At 32.8% G+C, this 24,868-nt stretch overlaps 1 protein-coding gene across 4 annotated transcripts in view; it reads right to left on the bottom strand.

Annotated features, from left to right (window-relative positions):
* Nucleotides 1–3,860: 3,860 nt before the first annotated feature.
* LOC114336229 (DENN domain-containing protein 1A) overlaps nucleotides 3,861–24,868 on the bottom strand; it is a 150,899-nt gene continuing 129,891 nt past the window's right edge. The window contains exons 13-14 of one of the 4 annotated variants that reach the window (XM_050645117.1): nucleotides 24,034–24,402; nucleotides 3,861–14,739 (exon numbers count right to left, since the gene is read on the bottom strand). In XM_050645117.1, the coding sequence (XP_050501074.1) occupies nucleotides 14,377–14,739; nucleotides 24,034–24,402 (732 nt within the window). In that variant the 3' untranslated portion in view covers nucleotides 3,861–14,376. The remainder of the gene's footprint in view (nucleotides 14,740–24,033; nucleotides 24,403–24,868) is intronic. The other 3 variants (XM_050645118.1, XM_050645120.1, XM_050645121.1) reach the window with 3 other exon arrangements.

The following is a 24,868-nucleotide window of genomic DNA, read 5'->3' as shown; positions in this document are numbered from 1 at the left end:
AGTAAATTGATACAGACAGATTACTCAGGTGGTTTTTGGGGTTTCTGAACAAGAATGTCACATTAGAACAAATCTTTACCTAGTGCTCGGGGTGACTGATATGCACGCCATATTCTTAAATTTCGAGGCTTTCAGACATTAAAGTGATGCAAGTAGATTACTCGAGGAGTTTTGTGGTTGCTGAACATGAATACGCCATCAGAATCGACCTCCAAAAACCCTCTAAATTCGAGATCAGTCACCCTGGGCACCAGATGCTCCAAGGGTCGGTTGTAATGTCATATTCGTGTTCGGCCATCCCAAAAACTCTCGAATAATCTGTTTGCTTTAATTTATTGCCGATATCCCACGAAACTCCAGATGACGTGCCTTAGCAGCAACTCTGGGCACTAGGTGATTCGGAGGTCGGTTCTGCTTGCGTATTCGTAACTCCATAAACCTCCCAAATAACAAATAACCACTTAAATGCAATTTCCACCCATTTTTATACTGTACACCTTTTCCTGATGTTATCCTGAACACAATGCAAAAAGTTGCAAGTAGATAGGTGCTGTATTTAAAAATCGATTTATTCTGGTGTTGTTAGTGTTAGGACATTTTGCTATCAAATATAGGAAACAATATCAGGACAATATCTACAATCCTACAATATCATTAAAACCAGTTGAGTGCGGCAACTTAGCGCCTGTTACTCGTACATGCGTGTGTATTTTGTGTTCGAACAAGTAAGAAGGCGGAATAAAATTGCTATGCAACAAAAATATATTGATAACAATAAACAACGTTTCATGAATATAAAACGGGCAAAATAAATCTTAAAGTCCACCTACCAATGAAACGAGTGTGATTCATGCTCATAAAACATTTTTATTTTCGGAGAGTCGCATAAATGGCCGGACGTCTATTTGTTTAGCAATGTTTTATTTCCATGAAACGTGATTTACGTTTCATGTTTCTTTGATGTGCCAATAAGTTATGAGATAAAAAATATCCGTTGATCTACCCAAGACGGATGCCTATGACCAGTACTAGAAATTCACAATTGATAAAATCGATTCATCTCTGGAAGAGAAATAAACGTAGCAGTTTTCGTTATCCTCAATAGAATTTTTCTAAATTCTTTTAAACTCAAAAAACCAAAAAACGAAAAATTTTTCAAACCGATTTTTCTAGAGAACTGCGTAATCTTCTGAGTTAAAGCAAAAGTACCTTTTAGTACAAAACTATCCCAGAATTTAATAATCCAGTGTCAGAAATGCTTAAAAGTTAGACAGAAAAGTTATTCGATAAAATATCTGTTTCCGTAACCAAAACGGACCCCTATGACCGGTACTAAAAATTGACAATTGACATTTGACAATTGACCTCTGGAAGAACAATAAGTGTACCAGTTTTCGTTTTTCCAAATAAAAGCGTTCTGGAGCTATTTTAAAGAAACTAATTACAACACTTCGATATGCTTCTTCTAGACGAAGCATATCGAAGTAGAGGTCGTCCGTCAACCAGATGGTCTGATGACATCAAACGGATCGACAGAAACTTGATGCAGACAGCACAGGACAGAAATGTATGCAGAAGACTGAGGGAGACCTATATCCAGCAGTGGATAGATCCGGGTTGAATTATGACGATGATGAATTACAAGACGCCATCTTTAAAGAGCTCTAGCTTTCCACGGAAGCATTTTTGAACTAGGTGAATTGAGCTAAATTTTCTTAAAATTATCTGAGGAATCTCCGGTTTTCGTTTGTTATGAGAGTTTCTGGACACCCTGTATAATATAATGGGTAGGTAAATTCCCTACTATAACCAATAAATTGTAAACATTGTTTATTTACTTTTATTGCGTTTACTTAGATAAAAATTTGATCTAATCACTTAAAATAAAGATGTTACAGTTTGCTATTAGATTTGAAAAGTGTGTAAAACTTCCGAGATATTCAGGAAAATAATATTTAATAGTATTCGATTGTTTTAATGATATACAAATTAATTTTTTGTATTATTCATCTTTGCGGTTATCCTGCCAAATTTTAAACGGTTTTAGATTAGTGTTTTTTAAGCATACTCGACATGGCATGACTCAGAAAATTGTGGTAATATGAATATGTTTGTATAACACTCTGGAATAATTTTACAGACACACAATTTAATTTTTTTATACGAAACAACTATACAACCATCCTGCCTCTTTGAAAATAGATTTATATTAACCTTCTTGAAATATGTGCGAAATGGCATGACTTAGAAAATCGTGTAATTTTCCACGAATTTTCTTACACATTTTTTAACTATATATAGTAAAAAAGGTGTAACTAAACATCCTGCCATTTTGAATAATGTCTACTGAAATTATTTATTTTATAACGAAATTTATTTTATGACTTAGAAAATCACGGAACCAGAGTGAAAATTGTATACAGAATTTTCCAAGAAACAAGTGCAGTTAAACATTAGGTGACGTCATGCCAACTTTTTTTTTGGTCATTTTGAAATAAATATGATTAATTTGTTAAGTTGGCAGGACTTAGAAAATTATGAAAATTTCATTATTTTCATTACATATTTGTATATCTGTATACTCCCTTAGTCCTTTTGCAACCGTCCTGCCCAAAAAATTTTCTTCATAAAATAGATAGTATCCTGTTATTCTATGGATATGGCAGGACTTAAAAATTGGTCGCAACTCCCAATTTTTTTTTTTTCATGAAAAATCTAATTTTCACAGGAAACCAGTGGATTTTTCCACAAATTGTAAGTACCTTCTCTAACCTTCCAGTATTGCAAAGGGCAGGACTTAGAAAATCGTGGTTGAACTTCTGTTAATATCTTCCGGTTAATAAAGTTGATAGTTTTCGAGGTAAAAGCATTTTAAAATTGAAAAGAAGAAAAATGGCGATTTTCAAGGCTTAATAACTCGGTTAAAAGTTATTACTATGAAAGTCAGAAAGTGACTAAATCAAAGTTTAAAACCCCCCCTACAAGATCTTGAAGAAATTTTTGTCATTATTTGATTACTAAGCTGTTATTTTTAAGTAAAAATAATGAGCGTCATGCACGTATTAGGCGGCCGTCAGATATGCCATTCAGGCAGTTCCATGGCGCATCTCACATTTACAGCCGCGTCCATATGATTTTACCGCTGATTATTAATAAATAAAAATAACAGCTTAGGGATCATGAAGGAGGGGCTTTAAATTTGATTTAGTCACTTTTTGACTTTCATAATAATAATCTTTAACCGAGTTATTAAGTCTTAAACTCTTAACTCGAACACGATCAACTTTAGAGAAAAATTACGAGACCTTTTCTGTTCGGAATGGGCCGAAAAATCTAAAATAAATTTTTCCGGGCCGAAAATATTGATTTATGCAATTTGATTTAAAAAAAATTGGACCACCTTTCGCGTGGGCGACTTCTTGAACCTTATTCTGGGGTGTCTCAAAAATGTGATTATGCAAAAAAATCATGGGAATATTTTCTCCAACGGTAATCTGTTGGTTAGTATCAACTTGTTTGGTCTGCTCCAAACGGAGCACGCATATTCAGCGTGAAAAACGCAGTGCCTGTGCCGTTGTTATTACGACGCCAGGACATGCACCCCATTTACTTCCCATTAGCTTTATGAGTATATTGTTTCTAGTTGTTACTTTCCCTATTTAGACCTGTTCTGTTCCTTTTGTTTTCGAAAACTTTGAAATTGGGAACAACCCGTACAATAAAAAGTACGACAGTTTGAAGGATATTTTTAGTATGTATTCTCGTATTTTTCTTTGTAGTTTCTCTGTTCTGGTCGTACTTGTATCAAAATTATTATGAAAATAGAATTACGAAGGAGGCATATAAAAGAAAAAGAACCAAAAAATTTATAAATTTAATATCATTGACGATACAATTACTGTGCAAATTAACAAAATAATTTTGTATTAAAATCTACATAAAATTAAAAATCTTTTGAGTATATCACAGCTAATTCTAAAATTTTATAAAGGAATTGCAACAGTGTCTTTTGATTTTACATATACGTCACATCGGGTACAGAATAATACCTGAAAAATTATAAGTTTCCTGATTTTGTGCTTAAATAACAAGATTGGTAGAGTATGTAGACCGGCAGAAAAAGTGTGTACGCAAATACAATATTCACATTCTAATGATATCATTTATACAGTTAGGAAATAATCATTACGCGGCCCATAATATCATTAGGAGTATTTTTTTATGGCAATTATAATTCATTTATTATAAACTGACTTCAATCATCATTCTGGACATCAATAACGAATGGAAGAACACTGCTTAACATAGCCGAACACGTCCAAAAGGTGATAAGAGGAAGGTTGCTAGACTGAGTGAGCTGAAATTATTTGGGGAGGAACTGAAAAGAACCGATGAGGTCAAGTATCTAGAGGTAACCCTGGATTCCAAACTCAGTTGGAGCACTCACATTAACAATATAACCAATAGGGCTAAGCGACTCTTCTGGAACTGAAAATGAGTTGTAGGTAAAACATGGGGGTTGAAACCAAAGGTATTCTGTTGGTTATACACATCAGTGATACGACTGACAGTTACTTATGCTTCAGTACTTTGGTTGAAAAAGACTGCTTTTCAATCTTGTGAGACCTCTCACCATCCTACAAAGACAAGCGTTTCTAAATATAACAGGAGTCTTAAAAAGTACAGGAACAGCTTCGTTAGAGGCTATCACAGGGATTTTTCCGCTGGAATTATGTAGGGTGAGGCAGATAAAGGGCCTATTAGAAATATATCGACATAAAGGCAACAGAATAATGAAAATTAGAATGAAGGGATTTTGAAGAGTGATCTATTTATTGAAAATATTTTCACCTATTTGCCACTTCCGGTTATACCGAAAGGTGCTTATAACTTCGTTTTTTTAAATGGGATTTTTTACACTTTTGGATTCTCCTCGACGTCATCTTTCTTAAAATATCTGGTTTTGTAATATTATACAGGGTAGTTTAAAAGATAATTACGTTTTTTTCTTAATTTCTTAGCAACATTCACACCCTGTAGAATTGTAGTAGTTTGACATCAAAAACTCTAATTATGTTCAAATAATTTTTAATATAGTCTACTATTGTTAAGAATTCTCAGTATAGCCATTTTTTAAATTTTAGTATACAGGGTTGGTCCAAACTCGAAATGAGTATTTTCTGAGCTTCCTCAAATGGAACACCCTGTATTGTATTGTAATGAAATGATATTTTATGGTACTTTTTTTTTCTTAAGCATTCCCTATACCTAAATGCTTTAATTTGTGCTTAATTGTTAATCGCACCAACAATCTTAACTACGTAGGTATTTTGATAGATTAACCATTATGGCTAATTTTAAGAATCAGTCTAGATTAATATGTATCTATTTCCGAAAATTGTTTGTGATTGAATATTTTCACAGCAAACCTACTAAAATTTCACGTATTTTTTGTTGCAATTAATATTTGGCTTGACTCACAAACTAAAGCAGTTAGGTATAGGGAATGCTTAAGAAATAAAAAAGTACCATAAAATATAATTTCCTTACAATACTAAAATATAGGGTGTTCCATTTAAGAACACTCAGAAAAGACTCATTCCGAGTTTCGACCAACCCTGTATAGTAAAATTAAAAAATTAGCTATACTAACAATTATTAACAATAGTAGACTATATTAAAAACCATTTGAACATAAATAGAGTTTTCGATGTCAAACTAATACACTTCTACGAGGTGTGAATGTTGCTACGAAATTAAGAAAATAAACATAATTATCTTTTAAATTACCCTGTATAATATTACAAAACCCCATATTTTAAGAAAGAAGGCATCGGGAAGAATCCAAAAATGTAAAAATATACAGGATGTCCTATATAAAAAAAACGAAGTTATAGGCAACTTCCGGTATGACCGGAAGTAGCAAATAGATGAAAATATTATTTTCATTGAATAGATCACTCTTCAAAACCCCTTTATTCCAATTTTCATGATTCTGTTGCCTTCAGTTCTAGAGATATTTCTAATAGGACTTTTATCTGCCTCACTCTGTATATTTCTTCGGTAGCCTTTATGACCATCCTGACACCAGAACTAATCTTCACTGAGAAGATTAACACAATTATACCATCTAGCTAGAGCCTAGAGAACAAAAAGCTACAAAACAAAAATCTTATAGCCTAGGTCAATATACAACTGTGTTCCAGGGTGAAGGTTTTGCTTTGGTGGCCTGCATTTATGAAATCATGGATGGAGACCCCCAAATCAAAGAGAATCAACATTAACACAGATAGCCAAGCGGCCATTCTGGCAGTACAGAACCCACTCGCCAAATCAAAAGTGTTGATTAACTGCAAAGATCTCCTCAACAGCCTGGCAATAAAGTGTCTTCAATATGGGTGCCGGATCATGAAAGGATACATGGAAATGAACGAGCAGATCTGTTGGCAAAACAAGGCACGAGAGAAACCTTTGTAGGCCCGAACCATCCTTTGGCATTATTAAAGATGCTACGAAAAACGAGGTTCAGAAATGGCTGATAAGGAATCATCAAAAGAAATGTAGAGCCACTCAAGGGCAACTCCAGACTAAAAAATATTATTAAGAATATTGTTCAAAAACTCTCGAACAATTTGATGAACCCCAATAAACGAGAGATCAAAACGGTCACTGAAATGGTGACTGGGCATTGCCGTTTAAGAAACTACCTATACAAACTAGGTAAGGTAAATGAACCATGGTGCAGAAAGTGCGAAATGGAAGAAGATACTTTCATAAACATTCTATGCCATTGTAATGTGCTAAGTGATGTGAGGAAGGTATTCACTGGTGAACCGAGGTTTGAACCAGAAGAGTTCTTAAAACTTCTTCTTCTTGTGCTACTCCTATCGGAGATTTGAAATCATCAAGGCTATCCTGATCTTGTTTACAGCTGACCTAAAAAGTTCATTAGTGGTGCAGCCAAACCACTCTCTCAAATTCAGAAACCATGACATTCTTCTACGGCCTGGATTTCGTAAACTACCAATTAGAAAACTTTTGGCCTTCGCTTTGGCCACAGGACCTACTAGTGTTTAAGGTAAAAAACAAGGTAGGGTATGAGCCCTTTTCTATACACCGGAGGAAAAAAACCAGCCAAAGTAATGGAGAAAAGATGAGACCAATCGAAGAAGGTTAGGTTAGTTAAGAAGGTTAATCCACAAGTTAAGAGACTGGTTTGTTAGATGCTAAAGATATTCACATTAGTTACCTGAGAAACGATACAGCACTACTAGACGGAGAGGCAGCGCCGAAAAATCTCTCTGAATTTGCTAAAGCTAGTTTTTCACAGTTGATTACTGTGATTGTGTAGAGAAACATACTGCGGTGGGTCAAGCGAAACGTAGAACAGGTGGTACTGACAGCTTGTCAAAGTTGCTTACCTGCGGAGGTAATTAAATCCATTTACTAAGGCTGAAAATCAGTACACACATTCTAAATTGAATATAAATAAAAGTTTTTATAGTCGGTCAGCTGTATGACGGGACAGAGCCGGTCGCTCGGCCCCAATGAATGTACAGGGTTATTCACTATATTTTGACCCCCTTGTAAACTGTTTTATTTACAGAATTAGAAAAAAATGTAAAATACAAAAGTTATTCGATTTTTTAATTATGATTTTTTGACATATATATCCTACTAGTGACGTCATCCATCTGGGCGTGATGACGAAATCGATTACATATTTTTTTTAAATGAGAATAGGGGTCGTGTGCTAGCTCATTTGAAATGTTATTCAATTCTCTATGCAGTAATATAAACATTAAGATCATTATTTATACAGGGTGTTCAAAAATTTTTTTTAATTATTAATTAAACAAATAATTTAATTTAAAAAAATTTTTTGGGACACCCCTAATATTTTTCTAATTCTGTAAATAAAGCAGTTTAGAGGGTGGTCAAAATATATTGAATAACCCTGTACATTCATTGGGGCCGACCGACCGGCTCTGTCCCGTCATACAGCTGAGTGTGTACTGATTTTCAGCCTTAGTAAATGGATTTAATTACCTCCGCAGGTAAGCAACTTTAACAAAGTGTCAGTACCACCTGTTCTACGTTTCGCTTAACCGACCGCAGTATGCTTCTCTACACAATCACAGTAATCAACTGTGAAATAACTAGCTTTAGTAAATTCAGAGAAATTTTTCAGCGCTGCCTCTTGGACTATAATTGGGATGTAATATGCAGCTCAATTTGACCGTTTCGATGCCCTTCTGAGGAAGAACCTACTTACCAGTATTCACCAGAGTTAGTCTCCTGTTCCTAAACGTATGGTTCGGAGGATGTCCTTCTTCAACGAACAATAGGGGGCCATAGTCGAAACTTCATTTTATTTTGAGGAGCTTGAGCAAAATTAGTTTCCGAAAGAGATCAACAAGGTGGAAAAGCGTCTAAGTCATAGACATATATATTAACATAGACTGAGCAGTCTGTAGAGCTAAGTGACGACACCATCTTTCTTTTCGTTTTTCGTTGTGTCTCTGTCTTACATCAAGTAATTATAGCAGCATCTCTTTTTGGTGGGAGAGATAGTGAGGAGTCTCAATGCACTAGAGAGAGACAGATCGAACAAACAGAAGAGTATGTTGAAGAATATATAAGTGACAAAAGGCAGGTAACAAATCAAAGAAACAAAGTTTAAACGTAAATTATCTTGCCTTAATTTATCGATTTGTCTGTGGCATTCTATGTAGTGCATATTATTGTAAAAACTAATATTGATAAATCTACTAACGCTTTATTGTCTTCTGAATTCAAATAATAATTTTGACCAATGACCAAGGAATGTATATTTTAATATTTAAACATACTATCAGTATCGCTATCAGTTATTGGTAAGATAAGTTTACAAGACAAGTTTACATGTCAACATATAAGAAATACGTTTGGTATATCGTAAACGTTTTTGCTTCATAATTGATTTTTATTATAATATAATTCTTCAATTCACATCGCTCGAATTTTCAGAGGGTGGGTCAACAACAATAAGATGAATGTTTAACTGTATCCATATGGACATCACCCATATTTTCAGTTATGATCTCATGGTCAATTTATAATACATGAATTATACAACAGCTTTCTGCTTAATATCGACGATTATACAGCATAAATTGTCTCGGTTTCGTTCGTATACACATTTTTCTCTTAGTTTTCTTTTCAATATATATTAAAAAAATCAAAAATATAACAATAAAGATAAAAAGAATTCAAAATTAAAAATAAATAAAATTGATCTTGTATATAAATAACACTTACAATTATAATTTTAAATACAAATCTAAGTTTAACTTAGCTTATTTCATATAATTTTTATTCTGCTCTTGAAAATCTGCAGTGTTTGTTGTAACATATGTCACAAAATATATGTTAAATATTTTATGGTAAGTACAATATCATTCATTTTCACCAACTATCCAACATTATTGTTTTAGTCCTGTCAAAAATCTACTTTTTCTGAATTAACCCTGTCATGGACACGTCGCCGAATAGTTTTTGCCATTGTGGGTTCAGACTGCTAGAGTCGGTGTTGTTTAATTCGCTACTACAAATTGTAGAATAATGAAAGACGTGACTAGATATTTCCGACTTTTTGGAATATCCTCCTAATTTTACAGATTTGGCTCCATCGGACTTCCATCCATTGTCAAAACAGAAGACTCCTTGTTGATCGGCACTTTTACGCCAAGGACGTCCAAAAACAGCAATAACACCAGAAATCGTAGCGAAAATACAGGATATGGAATTGAAAAATCGTCGAGTGACTGAAAGAGATTTAGTAGAAGCCCTAGGCATCTCATTGGGCAATGTAAGCAATATTTTGACTGAAGTATTGTGTTTCAGAAAGCTGTGTTTACAATCAGTGCGGCATTCGTTAACAAAGGAACAAAAACACATTCGGAATGCGACTTTTCCGCAACGTTTAGAGCGTTTTCGAAAGGATAAAGTATATTTTGTGCATCGATTCATTACTATGGATGAGACTTGGGCCTATCACCATGATCCTGAATCAAAACAAGAGGCTAAAGATTGGTGTTAACCTGTTTCTTCGGCTTCGAAACGAGTTCGTGTCCACAAATCGGCCAAGAAGTTGTAGAATCAATTTTTTTGGATGTGAGCGGAATTTTGTGTGTGGATCAGTGGCGGCTAGTCAGGGTCGGCAGTGCCGACCCACACATTTATGGACACATTATAGATTTTTTTAAGTTGATGATATTCGTTTCTGTGAAATAAAAAGATATCTGTGAGATAATACAGACTAAATTTTATTCATTGCTTTTAAAAGAATTCGATTGATCCGATACGTTAAGTGTGATCCCTGTGCGCTGTGATTGCGATAGTCCCGCTTCGGCAAGCCGTCCCCAGATTCACGATTTGCTTGTAATAAGAAGCTATGGAATATTAGCTGATAGGCAATCAATTATACTTTCCCCGTATTCATTTGAATGACAAGTCCAGCAGATACCAATCTGCCGATCGGTGATTTGCAAACGGCAGCAAGGCACGTACCTAGCCACGTACCTTGCTAGCGCGCCCGGGATGAAACTATGAAATAAGTAGTTTTACGTCGTTTAATTATTGACATTGTAATTTTTTAAGTTGCCAGGAATTTTATAATATAGTACATATTATACAGGAAGTTAATTATAGAGAACAAATAAAATTGTTTAACAGATACGATCTGGAATTTTCTAATTTACTTTCTGTCTCGAAGAGATTTAGCGGCGTACCTAAAACAGCACAGAATAAAATAATCAATTAGTAGTTACATTTTGATCCTTTTCGGTAGAAGTAGACGAAACTACTGATAGAGGTAACATGTAATTCACAATTATCAATTGGTCTTCGATACGCGTTACGTCTAATATTTATGAGAGGTTTTTAGGTTTTCAGACGTGAGTAGAAGCCATAAGACAGAATATATTTTTGGTGTTTTAAAGGACAGATTAAAAATTTTTGATATCAAAAATAAATTGGTAAGGCAAACTTATGACGGCGCTGCCTTGATGTCCGGTGAATTGTATGGTCTCCAGGCAAAAGTTAAAACTAATACACCCCCGCTTTATTTACTCACTGTCATAAGTCATTTACCTCTTTGACGATTCAAAATTTAAAAGTTACGCCAAAGAATTTTCAAAATATCTATTAGACAAGTTCATTAAAAATTATCCATCATTCTTTAATCAAATAAAATAAGAAAATGAAATTTTATATGTGGATTCAAATATTTTCGGAAGTTACAAAATATACAGTCGGAAAAATGAAAGAATACCCATGAATATTTTTCTATAACAAACGTTTGTTATTTATAGAAAAAGACAGCAACTACAAAATAAGTGATTGATGTGATCGTTCATGGGTATTCTTTCATTTTTCCGACTGTATATAATTTTATATACTGCAATTCATTAGGTACAACAAACTGTTCCCCAAATTAATAAATTATTGTTCTCAAATGTAGGCAAATTCTGCCTCAAATGAACGGGATTTCTCTTGTCTCAAAAGAGTAAAAACGTATTGTCGAAACACCATGTAACAAGAGAGAATGTCAAGCTTGTCTCAAATGTCAATAGAAAAAACTTTTAAAATCTCTCCAAAACAATAATAAATTTTACAATGACGTTATAACCCATTTTGCTACTTCGAAACAACATAGACTAGAGTTAATTTATAAACAGGTTTAGGTTCTAAATTTATAGGAAAAAAACAAAAAAAAAATAAAAATAAACAAAAACCAAAAATCTCCTATGAAATTGAAGCCTTTTAATTAGATGACATACCTATCTGAGGAGATTAAACCTTGCCGACCCTGTCCCTAAAGCCACGAGCCGCCACTGGTGTGGATTACTTGCAAACTGGTTATAAAAAAATCTGGATATTATTGCAACCTTTTAGACCAGCTGAAGGAAAAAATTTGTGAAAAAAAACCCGGTTTACAGAAGGAAAAAAATCTTTTTTCATCAGGACAATGCACCGTGCCATATGAGCATTTTGACAATGGATAAAACCCATAAAATGAAGTTCGACTTGTTGGAGCATCCATAGTGTTCATCAGATTTGATCTCTAGCATCTTCCGCTTCATTACCTAAAAAATTCATGCGTGAAAAGCGTTTTTCATCAAATGATGAGGTCATAACAGCTGTGGAAGCTTATTTTGCAGCCCTTTGAGATTTTCACTTTAGGGATGGATTTATAAATTGGAATCTCGTTATAACAAGTGTATTCATGTCCAGGAAGACTATACTTAATAATAAAGTGTATTTCAAGTCATAAAATTGTGTTTTTCCTAGCGAACCGCAAAACTTATTGAACAGCCTAGTATTGTTTGAAAAACATAATAAACTATTTCAACCTCTGACAATAACTGTTTGTTTTCTAAACGTACGTCTTTCCCGCAACATAAAATTAAATAAACTTTATAGACCAGGACGCATCCGTAAAAATATTACTACATTTGGATGTTGAGAGGTGTCATATTTTTTGCAGAAATTGCTTGAAAATAACTCATATAGTAATATTTGAGTTATCTTCCCGCTCAAAAAGGTCCGGAACATTGTTTAAATAATCAAAATGTCAAAAAACGAAGGGAAAATTCGATTTTTTTCTTCGATTTTTGATTATAACTTTAAAAGTATTCATTTCCGAGAAAAGTTGCACTGAGATAAAAGTTGCGTAATTAAATTTCCTACAATATAGAATTAGTTAATAATTTTAGAAATTATCACCCCTGTTGCAAAATAGCAATAATTGCGAAAAAACCATAAAAAAAACAAGTATTCGCATTTTACGTTTTTCAACCATTTATGTTACACTTAGGACCTTCATATTTAACTCAGAAAAACTTTATGATATAAGAAAACAACACTTATTATATCGGTTTTCATTATATTGGTTTAATAGATTTTGCACTCCAGCTTTTGCAAAAAAATGCATTTTTTCAAAATGTTGCAGGACTAAAAATAAAGCATACAGCAAGTTGAATTATTTTTTACATAGAGAAGAATACTATACATTTAATTTGCAATTTGCAAAATTAAAATCGGTTAACTACCACGACGTGTCAGGAATTTTTTTAAATAAACATTAGTTTTTGGTGCTACGCGCAGGATAGCGGATACGTTTGCTCTGTTTGGGCATTCCAATGACCTTTGATAATGATTGATAAATTTTAATTTTTAATGCATTTCGATATAAATAAATAAATTTGTTTATTGCAAAATAAAAACGTATACATCTGTCCTTTGAAATAACACTTTTTTTAGCAAAAACTTTCTTTGTTCATATATTTTAACTTAGAGAATAAAAGTTTATTATTTTTAAACATATGCAATTGTTTAAATAATATTTCACAAATAATAATCAAATTAGTTTGATTTTTGTGGAATTAAAATATTAAAATACAACAAAATATAGAGTAAAAAAATAATATATTAGATAAAGATTATAAAAAATTTTGGTGGAAATCAACTTGTGTGAAACCAACACCGCAGTCCTGCGCGTAGCACCAAAAATTAATGTTTATTTAAAAAAATTCCTGACGCCGTGGTAGTTAACCGATTTTAATTTTGCAAATTGCAAATGAAAGGTATAGTATTCTTCTATATGAAAAAAAAATCAACTTGCTATCTGCTTTATTTTCAGTCCTGCAACATTTTGAAAAAATGAATTTTTTTTTGCGAAAGCTGGATTGCAAAATTTATTGTGCAAAATTTGTTAAACCATCTTAATGAAATTTACAGTATTGTTTTATTATATCATAAAGTTTTTCTGGGTAGAATATGAAGGTCCTAAGTGTAACATAAATGGTGGAAAAACGTAAAATGCAAATACTTGTTTTTTATCTTTTTTCGCAATTATGGCTATTTTGCAATAAGGGTGACAATTTTTAAAATTTTTAACCAATCCTATATTGTTGAAAATTTAATTACGCAACTTTTATGTCAGTACAACTTTTCTCAGAAGTGAACACTTTTAAAGTTATAATCAAAAACGAAGAAAAAAATCGAATTTTTCCTTCATTTTTTGACATTTTGATTATTTAAACAATGTTCCGGACCTTTTTGAGTGGGAGGATAACTCAATTATTATTATATGAGTTAATTTCAAGCAATTTCTGCAAAAAGTATGAGTCACCTCTCAACGTCCATCTCAAAACAGATGCGCCCTGGACTATTAGGCAACTTGTATACTTCTAGATGTCTTGTCACTATTTTGCAAATAAGTTACTGAACTAAATACATACACCAGCGAAAATGAAAATAAGCCAAGCCAAAAATAGATTTAAATTTGATTAAAATATGTTTTAAATCAATGGCTCGTTCACAATATCACTTTCAATCGAACTTTGTCCACTGGCTCTTCACATTGACTTTACTACTGTTACCAAAGGGATCGAAATTGTTCTGGTTCTGCACGTTGTTGGAGAAATTAAAGTTTAAGCCGTATTCCTGCAGTAAATCCTGGTCGTTCTGCGTCTCCCTGGGCACTTGTTGCTGTTGTTGGAAACTAGAGTTCGACACGCCACCGTTTTGTTTAATACTGCTGTTTTCGTACGTATACAGAGGGTTTGATATTGTTAGTGGAAGTTTGTTTTTATTTCCGGAAAGCGTCGGTGTGGACTTCGATGCGAGAGGATCGAAATCGTCGATATCTGATGTAGAGTCCAGTCTGATCAAGTCTTCAGTCTCTTGGTTCTGCTAAAACAAAACGCTTTTAGTGTTAAATAGTAAGTTTAAGGAAATCATTAAAAACAAAAGTATGGATAGATGATTATTTTAGGTACATTATTTATTCAAACCTTTATGCTATTACAACTCCTATTAGACCAGGGCCCATCTGTTTTGAGGTGGATGTGAGAGGTGGCATTCGGATTTTTGCAGATAAAGTTAGGTGACAACTTCAATAATTATAATTGACTTATGCTCCTTCTCAAATATGCCCGGAACATTAATAAAAAAAATAAAATATTTAAAAATTTCGAAAGATATCGACTTTTTTTTCTACTTTCATTGCTTATAACTTTAAAACTAATCATTTTGGAACAAAGTCGTACGGAAAGAAAATAAAGATAATTGAATTTTGTATAATATACGACTGGTTTAAAATGTATTAAATTATTACCTTTCTGCAAAATAGTAATAAATAGAAAATAATGGAACAAAAAAGACTGTTTTTATTCAATGTTTTTCAACCACTTTATTTGCACTTAGAACCTTCATAATTTGCTTAGAAAATTCTTACAGCATACTTCAACCGTCCGCCAAATTTCATTAAAATCGACCTGATAGTTTTTGCATAATAAATTTTCAATATAAATTTTTTTAAAAAGTTCAAATTATTTAAAAACTGTCTGAACAAAAAGTAGACCATTTAGAAGTTTGCTAATTTTTGAACATATAAAGAGGTTCTCTACCTATCTAATACACTTTACAGAATTAGAATTGGATTATTTAAGCGGCCTCAGCACTGTTTTAAACTTATAAACAATGTTTTGGCTTATAAACAAATACAGTGAGGACTTTTGAGTTAGAATAAATTTATTTTCTTGAGAATGGGCGACTCTGGAGATAAATTCCGAAACAAATCGATTTTTATTTTTAAATTATAATTTTTTGGCATAAATATCATACTAGTGACGTCATCCATCTGGGTGTGATGACGTAATCTAAATACTGGAATTAATTTAATTAAAGAAATTTTTTTCAATACAAACCCTGTATAAATAATTATGTTAATGATAAAAAAGATCAAGGCAGGTCTAACAAAGACAATAATTATTATGTTAATGTTTATGGCACCTATACTCATTTAAAAAAATCATCGATTGCGTCATCACGCCCAGATGGATGACGTCACTAGTACATAGGCGTAACCAGGATGATCCTAAGGGGGGGTTACAACTACCTAAAAGGGGGGGGTTACAACTACTGGAAGGTCTCTGAGGGCTATGGTGTTAAGCGTATAGAGCTCAAAGTACATCCCAATGGGGGGGGGGGGTTACAACCCCCAAAACCCCCCCTGGTTACGCCTATGCACTAGTATGATATATATACCAAAAAATTAAAATTTAAAAATAAAAATCGACCTGTTTCGGGATTTATCTCCAGAGACGCCTATTCTCGAAAAAATAAATTTATGCCAACTCAAACGTCCTCACTGTATTTGTTTATAAGCCAAAAAATTGATTATAACTTTAAAATGGTGCTGTTGCCGCTTAAATAATCCGATTTTAATTCTCTAAAGTGTATTAGATAGGTAAAGAACCTCTTTATATGTAAAAAATTAGCAAACTTGTAAATGGTCTACTCTTTTTTCAGAAAGTTTTTAAAAAATTTGAACTTAAAAAAAAATTAGATTGCAAAATTATTCTGCAAAATCTGTCAGGTCGATTTTAATGAAATTTGGTGAACGATTTAAGTATGTTGTAAGAATTTTCTAAGCGAATTACGAAAGTTCTAAGTGCAACCAAAGTGGCTGAAAAAACATTGTATAAAAACAAGGCCTATTTTGCCCCCTTATTTTGTATTTATTGCTATTTTGCAGAAAGGGTAATAATTTAAGACATTTTTAACCAGTCGTTTATCATACAAAATTCAATTATCTTTATTTTATTTCCATATGACTTTGTTCCAAAATGAATCGTTTTAAAGTTATAAGCAAAGAAAGTAGAAAAAAATCGATGTTTTTTTGAAAATTTTAAATATTTTCATTTTTTTAATTAATGTTCCGGGCATATTTGAGAAGGATAGTCATAAAAGATAATAAAAGTCAATTATTATTGTTGAAGTTGTCACCTAACTTTATCTGCAAAAATCCGAATGCCATCTCGCACATCCAAAAATAAACGTTTCTTCACAGATCCGCCCTGGTCTATACAGGGTGTCCCAGACTAATTTAGCCACGCTATATCTCTTAAACGAATCAAGATTTTCGAATGGGACAAAAGTGGTCTATTCTACTTGTAATAAACTTTAATATGGCGTAGAAAAAATCATCCCCTATATATTCATCCCTTAGTTACAACTCCTAACTTTAATTTTTTTGATAGCACCCTGTATATTTTTTTATAGTTTTGGATGCGGTCTTCTATCGTCTATTCAACACATTTTTTGAAAATAAAATCGGTTCGTAAATAACCAAGAAAATATCAGTTTAGTTTTGTTAATTATGTGTCCCAGACTAATTTATCCAGGCTATATTTCTTAAACGAATAGAGCTTTTCGAATGGGACAAAAACTAATCTATTACATTTGTAATACACTTTAATATGGCGTAGAAAAAAATTATCCCCTAAATATTCATCCCTTAGTTACAACCCCTAACTTTATTTTTTTTTTAAATAGCACCCTGTAAGTTAGGGATGAATATTTAGGGGATGAATTTTTTCTACGCCATATAAAAGTATATTACAAATGGAATAGATTAGTTTTTGTCCCATTCGAAAATCTCTATTCGTTTTAGAAATATAGCCTGGATAAATTAGTCTGGGACACACAATTAACAAAAATAAACTGATAGTTTCTTGGTTATTTACGAACCGATTTTATTTTCAAAAAATGTGTTGAATAGACGATAAAAGACCACATCCAAAACTATAAAAAAATATACAGGGTGCTATTAAAAAAACTAAAGTTAGGGGTTGTAACTAAGGGATGAGTATTTAGGGGATGATTTTTTTGTACGCCATATTAAAGTGTATTACAAGTAGAATATACCACTTTTTGTCCTATTCGAATATCTCTATTCGTTTAAGAGATATAGCATGGCTAAATTAGTCTGGGACACCCTGTATTTCTAAGTATTCGTAGTTTACACCATACTCTATGATATGTAGTTCATGTTAGTTCATAAGACAAGACCGTAAAATTAATACAGTATCCACTCCCTTACATTGTGTATATCTTCTTGCTTCTGCTAAATAGAGAGTGTGAACTATCAGGTCATATGAACTGTACTACTAGGTGATGAAATGAAGCGGTAAAAAGTCCAAAACCTACTAATTTTTTTGCAGTTGGATGGATCTCAATAAAATTTGTATTACTGAACAAGGAAAATGTATTTTCCAAAGTGCATTACAAAGTGGCAAAAAATAATAAATTTGTAATTCGGGAGTAATTGACGGAAATGAGTTCAATGTTACTACTATGAGAGTTTTGGGGTCGCTGAATACGAATATATTGACGGCGATAGTCTCCGAGGCAGCTAGGGAAACAAGATGGGTCTCGTCCGAATTTTTATCGAAATTCGATATATCATTGCATTACTCATTATTCGAGGGGGATAGGGAACGATAGGGGGCGATAGGGAACTTGCATAAATATTAAAATAATATTAAAAAACATAAGGTAACATGATCTTAAAACGCTTGCATGTAAAAAAACAAATATTTTTAACCCATATGCTTATTACGAGACTTTGAAAATGCTATAAAATTCAAATTTCTTAGGAGGCGCTTAAACGTCCTTCTATTGGTCCAACGTCACGGACCACAACCGGGCTATGAGTCGAGCCCGGTTAAAAACGTGATTAGAGTATGTATTACGGGAATTGTTTATAACATTTTAATCGTATTTAATTGGAAATTACCAGATGTTATTTGTGTTCTTGCATAGTTCTACAATCGGTTTATTTAGTTTCAAAGTGAAATTTATAAATCTTTAGAAATTGTTACCTTCTAAAGTGCTTAAAACGCATTAGTAGATACTACTACTCACGAGGTTTTTCAAAAGAAAGCGATTAGGCTAATCTAGGGATTGTATAGTACATTTTAATCGTCTTTAATTAAAATGCTAATAAGTTTAATTTAACTGGACCAACTTGGGGATTGAAAATACAAGATCTTAAATATTTACTAATTAATGGAACAGATTTTGCAAATATTCTCGAAGCATTGCTTTCGCTTATGCCGAAATCATCTCCAATCTCCAAGAGACATAAATGTGTGTCCTGTTCTTCTTTAGAGTTAAAAATAGATGCAGTGTTTGTGTTTTACAATATATTTCCATTAATTGAAACGTATACAATCTAGGTCTGTATTGTAACTTCATCACTGTACACTTCAGAGACAACATTTTAAATTGTCTTGCTTCCTCTTCTTTCGCATCTTCACCACAAGATAAAGAATCACTTTCATTGTGCCAATAGTCATCACTACCACTATATTCACTATTATCTTCAAATACAGAACGTCCTGATTCACTTTTTGTATCTTCAAATAATGTTTGCAAGTCTTTTATAGGTGAAGTTCCTGCATCCTTATTATGTATTTTCAATGGCGACAACCCGACTGTAACGCTCCTTTGAAATTTACACTGAATACCTTTACTTTTTATTTTAATGTGAGTCTGTGTTGATGCATTATTCAGTTTTTCAGGTAAATCTGGTTGGTTTAATTCAGGTCCTGGTTGAACTAAGTTTGTGAAACTAGGATCACACTATCTCTTATCATCATTGTCCTCTAGAACAGACTTAGATGTAGAAGCGGCATCTTCAAGAAGCTGTCGTTTAACCCTTTTAAGGGTTGCTTCCCTCATGGGCTCAGAAAAAGTTCGTTTTCTGTCTGGTTAACAATCAAATATGTGCAGGACAACACCTGACTTAATAATTTTGGGACCACCCATAATCTTGAATTTATATAGTTATCCATGTCTTGTTCCAACTGCAACAAATAAACAAGTTTAAGTAGGCACATTTCTTGAAACGTCAACTACCTAATATTTTTTCTTGAAATAGAGTCTTATTAGTATTAGGTACCTAATTAGATAAATACTCACATCGAAATGATCCTCACATACATAAAGACCTTTGCTACTGTGTTAAATAAATATCCTTTTTATCTCGCCTGCATGGCTTTAGCCATTTCAATCGACGTTTTTGGTTCTACTGGTAGAGTAAAAAAATATTTGTTGGATGTTCTGACAGTTGTGCTTTGGCATTCCGGAACTATATAGTACTTATATTGCGCAGATTTGTTTTCCATTTTGATTAGAAGTATATTATACACTAAATACAATAATATAAACACCGAGCAATCAAGACAGTGGTTGGTGACGTCAGACCCCAGCTAGCGCTTTTGAAGTTGTTGGAAACGGAAATTTTGGGCGCGGAACTCTTATCAGTTGTTGTACGTACACTATTCATTGTTAAGACGTAATATTTTGAATATAACATTTTTAAACATTAATTAACAATTTTATGCAAAAATATTTTTATGTGCAAGTTCTTTATTGGACATTTGGTGTCCAGGACGAGCCACGTCTTCGATACAAAATCAGTGCAAACTCGTTATTCGGAGGTTTTTGGGATCGCTAAACACGAATATCATGTTAGCGCAGGTCTCTGAGGTACATGGTGCACAGGATGTGTCTGATATTCTGGAGTTTTATGAGTTTTAAAAATTCGATACAAAACCAGTGGAAATTCATTACACGAGATTTTTTGGGGTTGCTGATCATGAATATAATGACGGTTATGGTCTTCTAGGCACCCGATACGCAGGAAGGGCCTCATCTCCTAGAGTTTTGTAAAAATTCGATAGAAAATCAATTCAAACGTTACTCCTAGGTTTTTGAGATCGCTGCCCATATCGTGCCCAGGATATGCTTCATCACTTGGAGTATTGTTAAAATTTGATAAAAAATCAGCGTCAAATCGTTCCTCGGGGGTTATTGAGGTCGCTAAATACGAATATAATGTAGACAATGGTCTCCGAGGCACTTGGTGCCCAGGATGGTTCGTCCTTGGCATCAGATGCCCCGAAGACTATCGCCGACATATTTGTGTTCAGTGTTCAGCGTTCCCAAAACCCCTCGAGTACCAAATTTTTACTAATTTTGTATCGAGTTTTAACAAAACTCTAGGCGCGGGGATCAAAACTAAACATTATTTTCCGTTTAATTTGGGAGGGGATAAAATGTGGAGGCTTTTATTGTCCTACCGTCTAGCTAGGCCCTTCTACAATAGCATCTGTCCAAACTTATTGAATAATGTTAGCTCGCTTCCAAAACTTATCAGTCTTCGCTGGAATGTAATATTCAAAAAGTTATAAAGGATATTTCAATGAAATGTATGAACTACATGATCACAAAATATGCTAAGAATGCTATAAATGGAGCTAAAGTTTATAAGCAAATGATTTCAGAAAAGTAATTTTTGCTTTGCCACAATTCTTACAGAAGTTGCATATCTATTTCGTAACATTTTTGTATTGTTTTAAACAATATTGTTGTTTGTTGTTTATTTATTAAAAATAATAAATAATAATTTATATCTGAAGACTTTTCGTGGAACTACTTTCTGGTAACAACCTTAATCTTTGACTTTTACAATTTATAAGGCAAGAGACGACGAATAAAGAAGGCGAAAGGGACTCTACAATATACAGTCACATTCCGCCTCATTTGTCTAGGAAAGAGTCCGAAAGATAGTTCTTAGTGTTCACAATCTGAGCAAAGATAAAAGTGAAAGACAGTTTATGTTTCCTTTCGATTCAGAGGTGGTTCACCATCCCCAGACAGCTGTTTCTGTCTCTAGACGTCTTCAGTGGGGCTACATGAACACCTGTGAATCTACAAGGAACCAAACTGCGCATTTAAGCAGAACTATAAAAATAATTTTGTAATCCACCTTTAGGACGCTGTAGCGACATTTCTTAAAGAAAAGATGTCCAGATGCAAAATTTATTTAAAATAATAAATAATAATTTATATCTGAAGACTTTTTGTGGGACTACTTTCTGGTAACATCCTGTAAACATAAACTGTCTTTCACTTAATATTCTTGTTTATGATTGAATACGAATTATATTGATTGTAGTCTGGGCAGATTATCGGAGAATAGTCCATTTTTGGGAAAAGTTATTTACCAGCAATTTTATTGCTGGAATCGAATCTTATGACTGTATATATTAATAATAATATTATTATATTGCAATAATGTCACTTTGCGCTTGTAATACATACAACATTTTCTCTACAATCACCTAATTAAAGGAAACTATTTTTAAATCATTAACTTTATTGTAATTATTTCATATCTGTCATTATAATGTCATAACATTAACTTTTATATCTTTCAGTTTGAATGTTTAATGTGTTTGTATTGTATGGTTGTACGGTTGCTATATATTATATGTAGGTATGCAAAGTCCGCAGATAGTGTGCTACTTTTTTTATAAACAAAATGGCGCCCGAAAATCGTGTTTTTTTCAATTTTTGCTCTATAACTCCAAAGATTTTAACTTTACACCAAAAACACCCAAATAAAAAGTCACCGTAATTAAATTCTCCATAGAGAAGTGTTTTTCCCGATTTACTTAGACGAACATTGTCCCCGGAAATACGGATTTTTCCAACAAAACCTTTCATTTTCAACTAAAATTTTAGACAAGATTTATCAATAATTAGATAACTTGGCAATATAAAAGCTCTTTTCGTATAGATAATAATTCCAGAAGCCCATGGAAATTTAATGAACAGTTTAGCAACAAGTTCTTTTTTTGTTCCCAAGTAACTCGAGTAGAGCTATATAACTAACGCATTATTAAATGTCAAACTTGCTTTTGTTTTGTTATAATAAATTAATTTATTGATTATAACAAAAATTTTTAATTTGTTTAAATAAAGATTGTTTAAATAATTATACAGCTTTCAAATGAGAATATTTGTGTTTTTAACGGTAAAAGGTACAATTTTAGTAAAGTTTACCTAAAAAAAGTCTACAACTGGAAAAAGTATGTAGTATTCTTTTCTTATAAATAAATTAATTTATTATAACAAAACAAAAGCAAGTTTGACATTTAATAATGCGTTAGATAGATGGCTCTACTCGAGGTACTTGGGAACAAAAAAAGAATGAAGAAAATTGCTCTCTGGGAAGCCGATAAAATGCATTTTTTTAACGTATACCGTTTCGAACTTTAAGATTACATTTTCTCCAACCTAATTTTTGATTGGAATTTTGCTATTTTTGGCAATTTTCACTAGTAATATCGATAGTTTTTATTATAATAATATATGTTATGAGTATTTGAAAGATATGGAAATTGGTGTGGAGAAAGAGAACATAACTAAAAAGGTGATGATTTGAAAATTATGATCCTATTGTTTATATCTTTGCCGTAAATGCCGGTAAACTTTGACCGGTTGTATCTCAGGAACCACTAATCACAATTAAACGTTTTTCCTTTTAAAAGAAGCGCCCTGCCGCTTTTTTTTCAATACCGTTTTCATGACTTAATGTAATTGAATCTTTCCCGAGATATTCTAATTGTTTATAAGCCAAAAAATTGTTTATAATTTTAAAATATTGCTGAGGCCGCTTAAATAGTCCAATTTCAATTCTGTAAAGTACATTAGATAGGTATAGTGTCTTTTTACACAAAAATCATAGTTAATCTTATGTATCGTAATTATTGTGGTTATTATAGCGACCGTAAATTTTTAGTTAACAATTCAATTGTTGCTAAACTGTTCATTAAATTTCCATGGGCTTCTGGAATTATTATCTATACGAAAAGAGCTTTTATATTGCCAAGTTATTTAATTATTGACAAACAATTACTTATCTAAAATTTTAGTTGAAAATTAAAGATTTTGTTGGAAAAATCCGCATTTTCCGGGGAAAATGTTCGTCGAAGTAAATCGCAAAAACACGTCTCTATGCAGAATTTAATTACGGTGACTTTTTATTTGGGAGTTTTTGGTGTAAAGTTAAAATCTTTGGATTTATAGAGCAAAAATTGAAAAAAACACGATTTTCGGGCGCCATTTTGTTTATAAAAAAAGTAGCACACCATCTGCGGACTTTGCATACCTATATTATTAATATAGAGAATCATAAGATTCGATTCCAGCAATAAAATTGCTGTAAATATCTTTTCCCAAAAATGGCCTATTTACCGATAATCTGCCCAGACTAATTATGAAGTGAGAACTTTGGTAAGAATTTGGCTAATTGAAAATGAAAAAGCTTTCCACTAAAAACACCATTACCTTCCGCCGAGGCGAATGCGATGGAGGCGACAACTTAACAATATCAACGGAATGCTGATTAGCAACAAAAAATAAAGGGTCTCCGTTCTCGCTGTGCCCGCCACCCACCACAAACGGCGTGCTGCTAAAGAGATTCCTGCTGGCGTCTCTAGGCGGTTTTCTAGGAGGAACAGAAGGAGGAGAGAGGAATATTTCGTCGGGAGATTGTAGGAGGTTTTGGGTTTCTTGGGAATGGCCAAGGTTTTGGAGGAAAAAGCGATTCGAGGGGGATGCCATGGGTGCGCTAGCGCGGGTATTTACCGCCCATCTATCCGGGCTGTTTAAGGGTGACGTGTTTTTGAAATTTTCTAAGCTTCGCACTGGCTTAAGCTGCAAATCAAACACAAACAACTTAAAAACAACATATTAGACTTCCGTAAATATTATTTTCTGCTTTAATAGTTTTTATTGTTAAATTATTGGTCCTACACACATCCGTGACTGCTTCGATTATCACATTTACTAATAAGTGGTAACATAATTAGACAAAAAGAAAAGAGTTTTGATTTCTTTTATTTTTATTTATTTATTAAAATTTGGTACCTCTGGTTCTTTGTGAACTATCGCTCAAAATTTATGAAAAATGCAGCTAAATATTAAATGTGAGAGTATGAAATAATTGACAATATGGCAAAACTGATATATGTTAAGCTTACATGGAAATATCAAATATAATATATTGAATTATGTGCATTGCCTTACACTAGACACAAATTAACCTTAAAATGTTCGTGTTTTTCTATATTTAAACTATATTTATGTATTATATCAAAACATTTTCAGCCATATAAAGTAT

This window comes from Diabrotica virgifera, chromosome 3, assembly GCF_917563875.1.
Source record: "Diabrotica virgifera virgifera chromosome 3, PGI_DIABVI_V3a".
NCBI classification, from domain to species: Eukaryota; Metazoa; Arthropoda; class Insecta; order Coleoptera; family Chrysomelidae; genus Diabrotica; species Diabrotica virgifera.
This window is presented reverse-complemented; position numbering and strand designations above follow the sequence as displayed.